Source organism: Corvus cornix, chromosome 5, assembly GCF_000738735.6.
Source record: "Corvus cornix cornix isolate S_Up_H32 chromosome 5, ASM73873v5, whole genome shotgun sequence".
NCBI classification, from domain to species: Eukaryota; Metazoa; Chordata; class Aves; order Passeriformes; family Corvidae; genus Corvus; species Corvus cornix.
The window spans coordinates 46,612,400-46,626,269 of record NC_046335.1 but is presented as its reverse complement, the minus strand read 5'-3'; the positions used below and the strand labels follow the sequence as shown (position 1 = coordinate 46,626,269).

Genomic DNA, 13,870 nt, shown 5'->3' with positions numbered 1-13,870 from the left:
CAAAAATAACCAGCACCCTAAAAAGGACTTACAAAACAATTAATAGAAGAGTCTGCTATGTTGCACTGAGAAAGCAGTTACTGTCCCTGTTTCAACTCAACAGCCATTGTCTGTGGTCAAGGAGGTGCTGACCTGCTGACAGGTGGTTTGGCATTGCACTGGAAGGCACTGGATGCGGTTGGTCTGTGTCACAGGATCCTGCTCATCCATGCACACACAGTTCTCGCAAGAGCTTTTAGGCACCATTGCCCCTGGCTGGAAATATAGAGGAGAGAGAAAACCATGACAAGAATTCAGAGGGTTCTGAAATAAATGTCCCCCTGGACTGTCAAAAAAATTAATGTCTATGAGATTTATTTTTGGAAGAATTTCCTGAAATTATTGTACTTCCAGATCTCTAAAACCTTACCAGCAGTATCACAAAATGAACACAAGGCTGACACTCCCAAGTGTATCAATGATGTTAAATGATTTTTTAAATAAATTCTAAGCCTCTATTTTTGCTCAGTTTGACCAAGCAATAATCTTACAACATTCAAAGAGATTTAAAATTTGTGTTCAATCACAATTTTGACCCATCAACTCTAAAGCATAGGCAAGATCTCTTTTAGTAAGCAAGTTACTGGTCTCTGGCATTACCTGTTCACTAACCTATTCCAGAATCACAGATTGCTTGGGGTTGGGAGGGACCTCTGCAAATCACCTAGTCCAATGCCCATTTCCAGTAGTACATAAGACTACTGGCAGGGAAGAATCTAATCCTGCTTTTTGTATGAGTGTTGACAACAAAAACTTCAGAGAATTCTGACTCAGGCAGCATTAACTCATAGGAAGAAGTGTCTGTAAGAAGACCTACCTTAAATTCAACTCCTTCAGAAATACATACTCCTTTTGGTACTGTAAGAAAAAAAATTTAAAAGGTTGTGCTAGGAATGATGCAGTTACTGTTCTCATCTCTGAATTGTGAGTGATTTAGAGAAGTCAAAGAGTAGAGCTGAACTTAATAGCACACATGAAAAGAGGAAAAAAAAGCAACTAGTACTGGTACTAGTTGTTATTCAGAAGCTCACATGTAGCATCTGCTTAGATGTTATGTTTCAAGTGGGGATAATTCTACATGCTGGTATTTTCCGTAAGGTAAAATCTATTTGCCTCATGGTTTTTTTACCCATACTTGAAATTACTTGACCTTTTCTTTATTGTTAACCACTGTGCTGGTAACAAAGCCAATGGGCTTATGTGTGTGAATCTGGAAATATAATTTGGCAGCAGAGCTTCTGGATGGGTTCAGTTTAACCATCATTCCGTATGTGGTCAATAACTTACACTCACTGAATACTGGCTACAGAAAACCTGCACCAGTTACTCCAATTCCAAAAAAAAAAAAAAAGAAAAAAAAAAGGAAAGAAAAAAAAAGCTGAATTGTAAAGGCTGAGAAAGGAAGAAGCTACCACCTCTGATTTTAACTCATTTAGAAAAATCAAATACCTCAAGGAATAAAACCCCTTAAGGAAATGAAGTACTTACTACAGGAGAAGATAGGGCAACAACCATCCTCAGACATAGCAACTACTGGCTGGAAACCTAAGTCACATCCTGTTTTGTTGATAATGCAGGTTTTTATATCACATTCTGCAATAGACAGCAGAGATAAAATAAGCCAAAGCATCCCATCCAGCAGCATTACCTGCAGACAAAGCTTGAAAAAAAACATCCTATCACTATCACCAGGGTCCCCTATCCTTTGTCTTGAAATAGATACTGGGAATAGCCAGGGTTAGGAGCCGGCTACTCCTGTGCTATGGTGGGCATTTGGGACTGGGAGGGTGGAAATGCAAAGTTGAGCGCAAACATGTATCAGGAACCTCCACAGGAAGCCTTAGGGAAGCCTGGAAGATGAACACATCCTCCCTTATTGGGTGGATCTCTGTGGAGAGATCACCCTCCCATCTCAGAAAGACAAGAGCCAAAGGATCCTGTGGAGCACCTGGTGATCCCAATGATCCACAGGGGATTTTCCAATGTAAGTATCTGCCAGGTCATGGCACTAATTTAGAGTACAAATTGCACCAGAGGAATTCTCTTCTGATAGCAAGAGCTCCTGGCATGTAGATGGAAGAAATTACCACTCCAATGTGCCTACGTGAATCTGGTACCTGTGGGGCACCACATCTCCCTTGGGGATTACTGCTGAAGGCACATGATGCCACATGATGACATGTGAATGATCCACTCACCACAGACTGTCTCTGTGCAGCACGGGTCTTCCAGACGTGGTTTTATTTTGCGTACAAAGCCTTCTTTTGTGCAGTTGATAGGTGGAGATTTAGCACAAGGGCGGGGGAAGCAAGAGATGTTCAAGGTCGCTTCATCACAAGTACAGTATTGACAGTCATGCTCCCAAGCCTCTCTAGGCTATAAAAATAAGAGGGATAGCAGTTCAGTGAGCAAAACCTGGAAGCATTATATCAATGAATGCCTGCTGCAAGACAGTGTAGGGCTGAGTCAACCTAATTTATTGTGTAGGAAAATTGCAGTTCAAATCCCAGAGGGAGAAGAAGGGAACAGTAAGAAAAAATTCCATTATTTGCCACCTTCCTTTGCAGGTTTATGTGTTTCCAGGAGGAAAGCCTGATGATTCTACCAGGAAACTGATTCCCAGCAACTACTCCTTCTGTGTCTGTGCCTCAAGTGATTAAACAAGTTCTGGAGTTAATAAAATCTTCTTGATTTTCTCCCCACTGTCATTGCAGTTCACTTAGAATGAAAAGAAACAACTCATGGTCATTTTTGTAGGAGGTCACAGAACCCAGATACAGTATAAAGACAGTATTTTCCTTTCTTTTACCTGTTTCACTGAGCCATCTTGTGCAGTGCAACCTATAAAATGAATTAGATGTTATTTTAAAGGTAACTGAATCAGGGAAAACAACAGAAGCAGGAAAACAGGAACAGAAGGAAAGTATTGAAATCTGAGAATCAGCCACAAAAAAAAAGAGAAATTCAGAGTGCAAAGTCACAGGTTGTAAACCCAAAAACTTCTTAAACATGCTACTCTTTGTTCTTTTGAAAGTTGCACCTTCTGCATGCAAGAGCAGGCAGAAACTCTCAATCTGGAATGCTTCCAGCCTCACTAGAACAGGTCAGTAACAAGGTCTCCCCCATTTCCTCTGTACCCAAAACAACCCCCTTAACATGCACTTCTAGTCAGGCTCTTAACCCCACTCCCCATAGCACCATTTATACTATTTCTTACCACAAACAGACACACAAATGCCATCATGATCATTCAGCAGAATTTTTCCATCAGGACAGTAGCATCCTTCAACCAACAGCGATGTGATATTTTGGGAGGGAAGGGTGTCCATAACAACTCCTCTACAGAATTAGGATATAAATGAGAATGAATGAGAGGCAAAACTGTAGCCCAGGGCAATCAAGACACCTAAATCCCAAGGGAATGTCAACTTCAAACTTCCCTGCCAGTTTTCACATTATGGACTTGAAAAACTTGAAATGACCCACCTGCTGAAGCAAGTGTTTCTTTTTGCTTCCCCGCATGGCTTGTACACCTGATCCTGAGGACAGCTGGCCTCTGTGGAGCATTGCAACATACAAGTTAAAAAGCCCAGCCCCATGTGTACCCTCCGATGCAGGGACACGAAGGGACAAAGCGTCCAGGCTACCGCAGCAACCTCCCGGGTGTGCACAGCCGGGCAAGGGGGTCCCTGCAGCTCCAGCAAGAGGGGGCGACGGGGCCAACAACGTGCAAGTGACAAGACCAGCAGTGCTCACTCCGACTCGTGGGGTGCCCCGAGCAGGGCAAAGCAGGCAGAGAGAAGCAGTGGGTTGCCATCTAGTGTCCAAGCGCTGGGGAACACATGGGACTCCTCGGCTGAGCTACTGTGGGCCTGGTTCCCTCTTGCCCTAGTTCTGGACTGGATCAACCTCTTTGGTTTGTTCCTGCTTTTTCTCAGGTCCAGAGCAGCAGGTGAGGACAGAGCAGACCAGACTTGCTTCACTCTAGGGGGTGTTTTCCAGGCTCACCACACTGCCCATTCCCAGGCTCACCACATTCCCGTTCCCAGGCTCACTCGTCTCCCCAGGCTCACTGCACTCTCATTCCCAGGCTCACCGCCGTCCCATTCCCAGGCTCACCGCACTGCCCATTCCCAGGCTCACTGAACTCCCATTCCCAGGCTCACCGCACTGCCCATTCCCAGGCTCACCGCACTGCCCATTCCCAGGCTCACTGAACTCCCATTCCCAGGCTCACCGCAGCCCCATTCCCAGGCTCACCGCACAGCCCCATTCCCAGGCTCACCGCACAGCCCCATTCCCAGGCTCACCCCACTCCCATTCCCAGGCTCACCCCACTCCCATTCCCAGGCTCACCGCACTGCCCGCTCGCCAGCCTCCTCCAGTCCACGCAGACCCCGTGGAGCCCGCACAGGGACGCGTAGGTCTGCATGCTCTGGCACTCCGTGCTGGGGTGCTCCTCCAAGCACCCGCTGGCCACACATGCCTCGTAGTAGGGCTGAGGGGGGACCACACCATGGCACTCTGTCAGGGTCCTTCACAAAACAAGGAGAAAAACCTTGGGCTACTTCCAAGGAAGAATTCAACTCCGAGCCAAACCATCCCCCCTGCCCCAGGCAAAGCCTCAAGGTACAACTACAAATTGTTCTCAGAGGCAATACACCCACACAACTTAATAAAGTATGAGCGTTATCTGCCGTTCTTTACAATGCTTTGAAAGGAAACAATATTATGTTGGACTGCTACCTGCAAAGGCTCCTACACAGCTCATAGCTATAAGTCTATATGCTGATATTTTTATGTTAGCATGTTTGAAAATCCTGCTTTAAACCACAAAATTATTTTTAATACAGACACACACATTTTCTAACTATTTTTTTACTGCATTCCATATAATTCAGAGCTTTCAGGTACTGAATTATAGCTAGTTCCCACTTGGCCTCTCTAGAACTGACAGGCAGAGGGAGTGCCAAGAAGCAGACTCTATTAAAGGAGAACTGATTTTGCTGATGCAGCTGAAAAATATCTGCCAAGCTTAAGAACACACACATCAGTTCACTGCACCCAGTTTTACAAGGTATGCAAGACTTTATATTTTCTTCATATCCTAGAATCAGTTAACCCAAGACATTTAGTGAAGCACAAAATTATCTTGTGAACTTATTTTTACTTTTGGGAGTTGTCTTACCAGATGATTTTACACAGATTAGAAGGCACACAATGCTGATGATACTCAATCTTTGATGGTCGTGAGACACCAGGATTACAGAATCTGTTGGTAGGATGTGGGACTTTCCAATCTAATGCCATCTCTTTGAAGGACTCAACAACCTCACCATTCCTCTTCATAGCATCATCAGACTTCTGGTTGGTGCAGGTACCTGATAGCAATATAAAAGTGACCGTTCAAGGACAATTGATGCTGATGAAGCTTCTTTTAGAGAAAACCTGGGGGGAAGTTCTCCTCCTTGTGCAAAGGGAGCAACATGTGGGATCCTGGTAAGTTCACAAGAATAGTTTCTAGGAAGAGAAGGCTCAAAGAAACAGTTTGCCAGCTACTCATGAAAACCAGAATTGATGTGTTGGTTGATAGATTTCTCCTGGCGGTCAGAGTAACTGAGATGCACAGGACTCTCCAGATTTCCTACATTTCTATATGAAGTAGATATGACGAAAAGGAAGGGCTTAGAAAAATTCTGTGTCCATCCACCAACAGACTCTGAACAGAATGAAAGGATATGACTTAAAACTCCATTTCCTGATAGTGTCTTTCCATTAAATAAATTTATTAACATTTGTGAGAAATAGTGAAGTTGCAAGCATTTAGAGATTTTACAAGGTAATGAGAGAAAGAAGGAGGAAAATTCGCTGCATTGATTTTTGTCAGCTGATGAGGACACTCACCACAGAGTCCCATGGTATTGTTATAAAACTTGCTGAAAGGGAGTTTTATGTAAAATGCAAGTCGACTGTAGGAGATGTAAACCTCTAATTGAGGTATTTCAATTATGGTGTAAAGGCCAGAACTGGTTATCCTGATACCATTCTTGGAAATGTCTGGGACAACTTTCTTATCATCAAACAAAATCTAAAAAGAAAAGAAACAAAAGGTTTTTATGGACACTCTTTCATTGAGTAAGGTACATGATTAGTGCAACTGGAAAGCAGGGCAGCAGAAATTCAGACCTTAGGTGAACCAAATCATGTCTGTCACCGGCAGTCTATTAAGCAGTTGTCTAATATTCCTTTTTAATATGTTGCAATTTATATTTGGATACTCATATCAGGACAAAACCCACAATTTTCAGTTATGTGATAATTTCCCAGAATTTTAGTACATACAGATTTTTATTGACACAAAGCAAAAAAGAAAGCGAAGAAGCAAAGTAATTGCATTTCTTACCCATTCCATATTTTACAAGCTTAATTCTTTGTTGTGACAGGGCATTTAACAGTACAGTAATATAACTACAGCAAAATAATACTGAGAATTCATTTTAGCACAATACTTTACCAAGTTTGTTTCTTTTCCATGTTCCATTGCCTGTGTCAGAGTAACAACAGAGTTGGAGTAAAAAATGATAAGGGACATTGAACAAATTGCTCCACGAGTGGCAGCACAGTAGTAGTTGTCTATGTGAATCCAGAAGTTGTGAGAGTCAGGATGAATTGACTTCACAAGGACATAGGTGCAGTTTTCTTTAAAATGGTAGTATGCTCCATCAAAAGTCACATAATGCTCGTTTCCCCATCCACTGCAAATACCTAGAAGACAGAATGACAGGCTTCAAGTTTGGCTTTACTGAGCTTCCTGTGAGTGCAAGCTGGTTTTAACCTTTTTACTCACTTCCAGTCAGAGATGAAATATCCAGTTTGATACAGAAAAATTACCCTAGCAAGGACATCTGCTTTCAACAGCTGAAATTTCAGATGGCATTTCTATTGCATTGTATCTTACTGAATTGATATGAACATAATATAGGTGTTGACCAGATAGACTTATCTTTTTGAGGCCCTGCTGAACATAACATAAATTTCAGGAATTCTCCTGCAACTTACACTGACACTCAGAGACTTCACAGCAACCAGTTTCATCAGAGTGATTCGTGAACGGGAAACCATTGACACAGAGTTTCAGTTGCTGAGGTGGGCAAGTCATGACAGACAATTTGACGTTGTTTCCTTCTCCCAGGCAAGTGGCAGTATGGCAGTTTCCAAAATTCCATGTTTCATTAAACTATCAATGAAAAAAAAAAAAAAAAGAGGAGAGGCAAATAACAAAGTAATGTAATAAAAGCTTTAAAATCACACACAGCAAAACATTCCATCCAGTTAATTGTCTAGCATGGCAATATTTGGTGTCTATTCTGGCTCTGGAAACCAGGCAATATGAACCATATAGGAATCAACAGAGCCTTGATATCTACTTTTTTTGGTATATATATTAAGGTCCTGACCACTTCTGGTGGTGGGACACTGCAAGATGTGGCTTCCTAGTCTTTGTTCAGCTTAGGTAGCTCTGCCAACATACAATCATTTAGGTGTTTCAGGTGAACAGAAGAATCTTCAGCTTATTCTTTCAGTGGTGGTTTCTGGCATACTTCTAAATCATCTAATTCAGCCACACCTACAGTCCAGCTGTAGTACTGGATACCAGCATCAGAGGAGAACACCAAATCTTGGCTGCAGGCAATGCATGAATGGTGGAATGATGAATGATGAAACACATATTCTTCAAAGGCTCTCACCTTTCTGGGAGGGATGAGTGCAAGACAGTCACTCTCAGAAGTCCTTGTGGGAGCAGGAACTTGGTTTGTTACACCAGGAGCAGGTGTTGGTGGACAGGCTTCAGAATGTGGATCACATATCTTGACGGTCTGAGTATGACCAGTTTTACACTCTGCCCAAATTAATTCAATCTGACATGATTTATTGCAGACAGAGTAAGCACAATGACCTGATATGTTCACTGGCAGAGAAACATTTTCTCCTGCAAGGGCAAAACCCAAGTGTTAGTCCAAGGCCTGATCACAGAGCAGCTGCATACTCAGCCCTGCATTTTACTATCTGGGTCTGTACCCAAAAGCCATGCTCAGGGCACTGTCTGTGTACAGCTCCTGGAATTCAGGGGCTGAACTGGAGAGCAGTTAATCCAAATGGCTGAGGGCTAATCTGAAATTCTGCTCTTAGATACATTAGAGGGAATTGAAAATGAGTACAAGAAGAGACAATACTGAATACATCATGGAGTGCATCTGGTCTTCACACACACCAGGAGGTAGGGGAAGCAGGAGATACTAATAGATGAAGAAGGGTCTTTCCTCCCCCATTTTTGGATTATTACTGTGAGTTACAAGCTCATGTTCAGCAATTTGGGATTCACAGCTCTGCTGACATCAGCAACTGCTATAAGTTTCCTTACACCAGGGGTGTTCAAACCAGAACAAAGTTATTGCATGTGGGACAGTTGCAGTTCTGAAGGTGTTAGCTACAGTTCAAAGATGTAACAACTTCTGGTAATATCTAACTGTGACAGGCAGAATGAGCACTTGCTGAAGCACTTTCATCTATCAGTACATCTTTCCATGTCAATGGTGCAGAAAAAAAAAATCGCATGGTTTCTTACCCATTTGTATCAATTGTCCATTGTCATTGCAGAAGCAGGGAGCGGCTACCTCTGATGAGGGAGGTGCAGATGTTACATATTGCATATGTGGTTCTGCGGGAAATCAAATCAATTTATATTAAAATCCTCCACTACTCTACTTTCAAGCTCTATGACATCTCTTACATTCTCTACAACCACTAAAAAGAGAAAAAAATAATCTATTTTTTTGCCCCTACTACATTCTGTACATGTCCACACTCAAACCATCCTCTGTATTTATAAACACTCTCTCTATTACACGGTATGGTGCTGTAATAGTACACACACACACTCCCACTTGTATGTATTTTTTTTTCTATATAGAATACAATAAAAACCCCTTCTACTGTCACTTATTCATTCCAATTTAACATTTCTAGTCCTGCAGTACTTCACCTGACTTTGGAGAGGTGATTTCCAGTGGCACTCCATTTGGATTTTTAATACTTTCTTTTAAAGAAACTGTTGGTTTAAATAGAGACAGATCAATGCTTAGACATTACCAGTAGACATTTTACTATGCCACCTACAGTCTGCTTTCAATAATCCTTCCTTTTCTAGGTATTACTCTACTGTACTTATTCCACTTGTTAACATTTTCAGTAAATACCAAACACACAGGCTCACCATCAAGTATTTAGCTCTTCCAATCACATGAGTAGAGAAGCTAACTTTTACTTTTCCTTGTTGCTCCTGTATAATTTGCTACCAGGATAATAAATTTTTTTTTAGCCACTTATTTTTATTTGTAATAATCATGTGGCAAATTTCCCACTCTCTTTTATGTCTTTTTGCTTCCTATTTTCTGCTTTTTCACATTCCATTCACTATGGAAAATCCCTTTTGAACAGGAGTTAACTGCCAGGAAGCTTTATTTTCATATTCCAGTGACCCATATGAGACTCACTTATTCCAATGCAAAAAACAGTACAATAAGAACCATAGTCTGTTATAGATGATAAGATGGAAAAAAACAAGATTTAGAAATATGAAATATTGGGACTAACAACACCAGAGTGTCAAATGTGATATGCTCAAGCTTATTGTAAAAGTTGTAGTGAAAAATCTCTGAATCTTTCTATTGTCTCTTAGCCTCACTGACAGTAAGGTCAGCAAGAATCTCTGAAAGTTACACTTTTGGTCCTCCCCACAAGACCCACAAGCTCTGATCCCTCAGTTTTGAAACTTCAAAAGTCTTAAATTCTGTTCTTATCCTAGACATGCAGTAGGAGTCTTTTTCCAAGATGGATAAATCTTATTACCATTACAGACTTCCACAGAATCACCACCAAGCCTCTTATCAATCTAGTACCTTTTGCTGGTGTAGGTGGAGTTCTGCAGGGGGTTAGGGCTTTAATGATCTGTCCATTAGGGCCACAGACAGCTTCGCCACACTCGGTCCCATACACGTGGCTGTACACAGTTTCATTTAAGGTATAGGTCTTCCCATTGTGGCAGCAAAGGCAAACTGAGGCACCAAAAGAGAAAATGCCATGGCAACAGAGAACACTTGCAGTATAAATACAAATGAAAAGCAAGCTAAACACTGCGTTTACCCTTCTGAAGCTCACACAGCATCAAACATTAATTACCCGGCTGAAAAACTTTCTCAGTTTCTACTTGAGAAGCTGCGCTGGGAGTCTGTCTCATTTATTTAAAGTGTGTTGGATTCTGGTTGCTGGTGTTTCTTGGAGTCAGCTTGCATAGAGGAATAACTGGTTGGTAAAAGCATGAGAACTGGTACTGCCCTAACCTAGCATGGAGCACAGGAGAACTCCCCCTGGGCAGGGAATGTGACTGGGATTACTGTCTTTCTGAATTACAAAACACTGGCTCAGGAGGTGTTGCACAACTGTTTCCATCTGTGAATGAGGAGCATGCAGTGGTACAAAATTTCATTTAAATATATGAGAAACTCTCCAGATTTTGGAGACTGTATATGTAAGAACCAAAGGAAGTGTATCTACTACTGTAACAAAATCAGCAAAATTGAAAATGTGTTGTCTACTGGGTCATCCTGCATTTTGGGATGTGATTTCTCCCAGATATGGGAATGAACTGATACTCTACCTTAGCCAAATGTGTCCTTTAGGCACACAAACATGTATCTATCTAATAAGCTGTCTTAGCTTATTTTATGAAATTACTGGTCAAGAAACGGCACTTCTACAAAATTTTCCTTGTTCTAAAAGTACTTATTAAGAGAGATACCACAAATGGCCTGCTACAGACTGACTATCTATCAATCAATCAATCTATCTATCTATCTTCACTGACTATCAAGGAAAAGTGGAAAAGTGGAGAAGTAGTATTTCCCTGCATAAGATGAATCCCACATATCATACCTCTCTCCTTCCTCCATATGATTATCCTTTAGATAGTTCTTGGGGTCAAAGGCTGCATTTTGCTTATCAAACTGTATCTGCACTGCTGTGCATCCACCTATTAAACCACCTATCTGGACTCCTATTATCAATACATTTGCAGTAATGTGATGTTGGGTTGTTTCAGTCCTGCCATCACTCAGTGCTTGGTGAGAGTGGTGAAAGTTACCTTTGGAGTCTTCAGTGCATAGTTTCTCTTTGGGGTCACTGAAGAGAAAGAGTAAAAAAGAATTGTTTTATTGAAATGAATTAGTACATGGAATAACAATGTCTGCAATTGTACCTACTTTTACAAAAAAGCTTACTCCTGGAGGATTTAATGGTAATTGCCACTGCCTATAAACATTAACAAAACACTTCCTAGTTTGTCCTTTCCGGCCCTATTCTACCTTTCTTACCATCAACTGACCTACCATGAAGTGCAGTTGAGGAGGGAGACACACTCCCTGCTCTCCTCATCAAAATACGGCTTGTCAGGACTACACTCTGGGTAACAGCCTGGAAAATTAAACAAAGCATTCTTAGCCTGGGTTACACAGATACAGGAAGGTACATAAATACCTCTACCAAATACAGATTTGATCCCCAAATGAATGTGATTCCAGTATGAATGTTCTTTTTACTACCGATTATTTCCCAAGTCCTCTTTTTACCTCTCTCCCCAAAGTTTTAATTTACTCCGTTTGTCAACAGATAATTATTCTTTGCAAATTTATATTGAATGGTGTTTTATCTCTCCATATATTTAAAGGCAACAGGCAAATGGTGCTATGAATGGCACCATCACACGGGGAATTAGCAAGGCATGGTCAATGAGCTTCTGCGACAGATGGGATAACCTTTCAGTCACCTGGATGCTTAAGACGTTTCAAACCAGACTAGCAGCTGTGACTCCCATAAACTGCATTAAAGTCAAGGAGGAACTACCTTCTAAACTGTACAGCAAGTTCCCACATTTCCCTTGTGGGTTCCTGCAGGTCCTTAGACAAGGGGCTCCACAGGGTTTATAGAACCACTCATGTTTATCAGGTGGATTGTAATAATCGCAGAACACAGCTGGAACAGAAGAATAAAAAACCTTTAGGCCTCAGACACGGGGCAGGGACTATTTTTAAATCTTGTTTAAAAGATTTTAATAAAATAAACATGATAAAAAGAGCTTGTTCAGTCACATATGCATAGTGTTTTGTGTTCTGCTCTTCTTTATCCCGTGTGCCTGAGCACAAGGAGCAGTGCTTTCTCTGTGCGTTTTCAGCACAGTACTTACGGCAAATGGCAGGGGTTCTCCAGCTGATACAGACACCAGCTCTGCTGCAGCTCCTCGAGTAAGCAGCAACTGAGGTACAAAAGCACTCACAGTCTCCCACACTGTCACAGCCACAGAAGTCAGACACACAAGATTCATAATATGGAATTGGGTTCACCTGTCAAAACAGTGACAGATCTGTCACTACAGCTGTATCTGCTGCACTGCGCTTAATGAGGGAAAGGGCTCTGAATTTCTGTCATGCACTGGCAGTTTGTCACAGACTGGGATTGTCATGAGGGAGCCATGATCTTTTACAACAGGTAGTTTTCTATTTTCACCTGCCTGGTAGAACTGGACTCCAAATCTTCCCATTCTCATATGTGTAATGCTGCCACTTACACTCAAAATGTCTTCCCAGTGACTGAACTACTTTGTTTTGGCTTAGCACAACTACACAGCATGTTCACTCTCCAGCTGAGAGACAGTGGTTAAATGAGTATAAAAGTAAATCCTTTTTCCACTGAACTTCATGTCTCTTGTGTTTTTACCATTGCCAACATAAACTAACCAAGGAAATTAAGCCAAGTTTGTTTTTAAAATTGTTTATTAAAGTGCAGTGAAGCTTTGTACAGACATTCTAATTAAGAAGAGTAGCTTTTTTTCTGTTTATGTTAATTGAATTTGTGACTAAAATAAACCAAATAATTGGTTTCTTTAGATAACTTGAATGAACTTCCCAAGGATGACCATACAAACAGTCCTAGACTAACTTATCTCTACATTTCACAGATACCTAACTTTCTGCTTCTGGTGGTCAACTATTATGCTCTTTATCTTCAGTTGTTCAAAACAGGCACTGCTGTTTCCTCAATACTGGGCAACAGGATTTAACTGGCATAGCTGTGAAGTGAGGTTTTGAGAGAGGTAGCCTTGTACTAGTGTGTAGTAGCCTAGAATAGTAAAAATGTGCTGCAAAATAGCAACAAATATCGAGTGGGAAATTACTGAGGATGAGAGAACAGGATTACCTTACTGTGACAGGCTTCAAAGATGTTACTCTTAATGATGCTGCAATGCTTCTGTCCCAGGGCAGACTTGAAAGGCTGATCTGCACACAGGTCCGTCATGTTTATATTTGAGCAGGTGCTTGTTATTTTCCAGCTGTTTCCAAACTCCTGGATGCTCATCTCCATGGACTGCCCTCTGGTTGTGAAGTCATTCCTTGAGCGGCCATCAAAGTCCCCACAAAGACCACAGACTTTTCCCTGTGTAATTTGTGTACAGTAAATGGTACAGTAATGGTACAGGCACAGTAAATGGTTTGGTTATTTTGAGTGCAGTTCACTCTTTGACAGAAATAAACTATAGAACCTGTAAAGGCAAAATAGCTGCAAGTTTCTAAATAGACATTAAAAAATGGCTTAGAAAAAGCTGGTCTTCAAGTGACAAAAACTCTCTTAATGTGTTTCCAATACTTCTAGCCCCAAATATTTTGGAGTGTTTCATACTGACTGAACAGTGCAAGATATGGCCTGCTTGCTGCTTCTTCTT

At 41.5% G+C, this 13,870-nt stretch overlaps 1 protein-coding gene across 2 annotated transcripts in view; it reads right to left on the bottom strand.

Annotated features, from left to right (window-relative positions):
• The window catches only part of LOC104689501 (mucin-5B), a 41,811-nt gene that overhangs the window by 4,977 nt on the left and 22,964 nt on the right, over window positions 1–13,870 (bottom strand). The window contains exons 23-43 of one of the 2 annotated variants that reach the window (XM_039551954.1): window positions 13,348–13,584; window positions 12,338–12,494; window positions 11,998–12,126; window positions 11,484–11,568; window positions 11,240–11,277; window positions 9,999–10,154; window positions 9,083–9,148; window positions 8,666–8,758; window positions 7,788–8,029; window positions 7,099–7,276; window positions 6,554–6,804; window positions 5,944–6,127; window positions 5,228–5,420; window positions 4,396–4,574; window positions 3,526–3,595; window positions 3,257–3,378; window positions 2,849–2,880; window positions 2,238–2,415; window positions 1,528–1,632; window positions 857–897; window positions 133–255 (exon numbers count right to left, since the gene is read on the bottom strand). In XM_039551954.1, the coding sequence (XP_039407888.1) occupies window positions 133–255; window positions 857–897; window positions 1,528–1,632; window positions 2,238–2,415; window positions 2,849–2,880; window positions 3,257–3,378; window positions 3,526–3,595; window positions 4,396–4,574; window positions 5,228–5,420; window positions 5,944–6,127; window positions 6,554–6,804; window positions 7,099–7,276; window positions 7,788–8,029; window positions 8,666–8,758; window positions 9,083–9,148; window positions 9,999–10,154; window positions 11,240–11,277; window positions 11,484–11,568; window positions 11,998–12,126; window positions 12,338–12,494; window positions 13,348–13,584 (2,859 nt within the window). The remainder of the gene's footprint in view (window positions 1–132; window positions 256–856; window positions 898–1,527; window positions 1,633–2,237; window positions 2,416–2,848; window positions 2,881–3,256; window positions 3,379–3,525; window positions 3,596–4,395; window positions 4,575–5,227; window positions 5,421–5,943; window positions 6,128–6,553; window positions 6,805–7,098; window positions 7,277–7,787; window positions 8,030–8,665; window positions 8,759–9,082; window positions 9,149–9,998; window positions 10,155–11,239; window positions 11,278–11,483; window positions 11,569–11,997; window positions 12,127–12,337; window positions 12,495–13,347; window positions 13,585–13,870) is intronic. The other variant, XM_010399678.4, reaches the window with a different exon arrangement.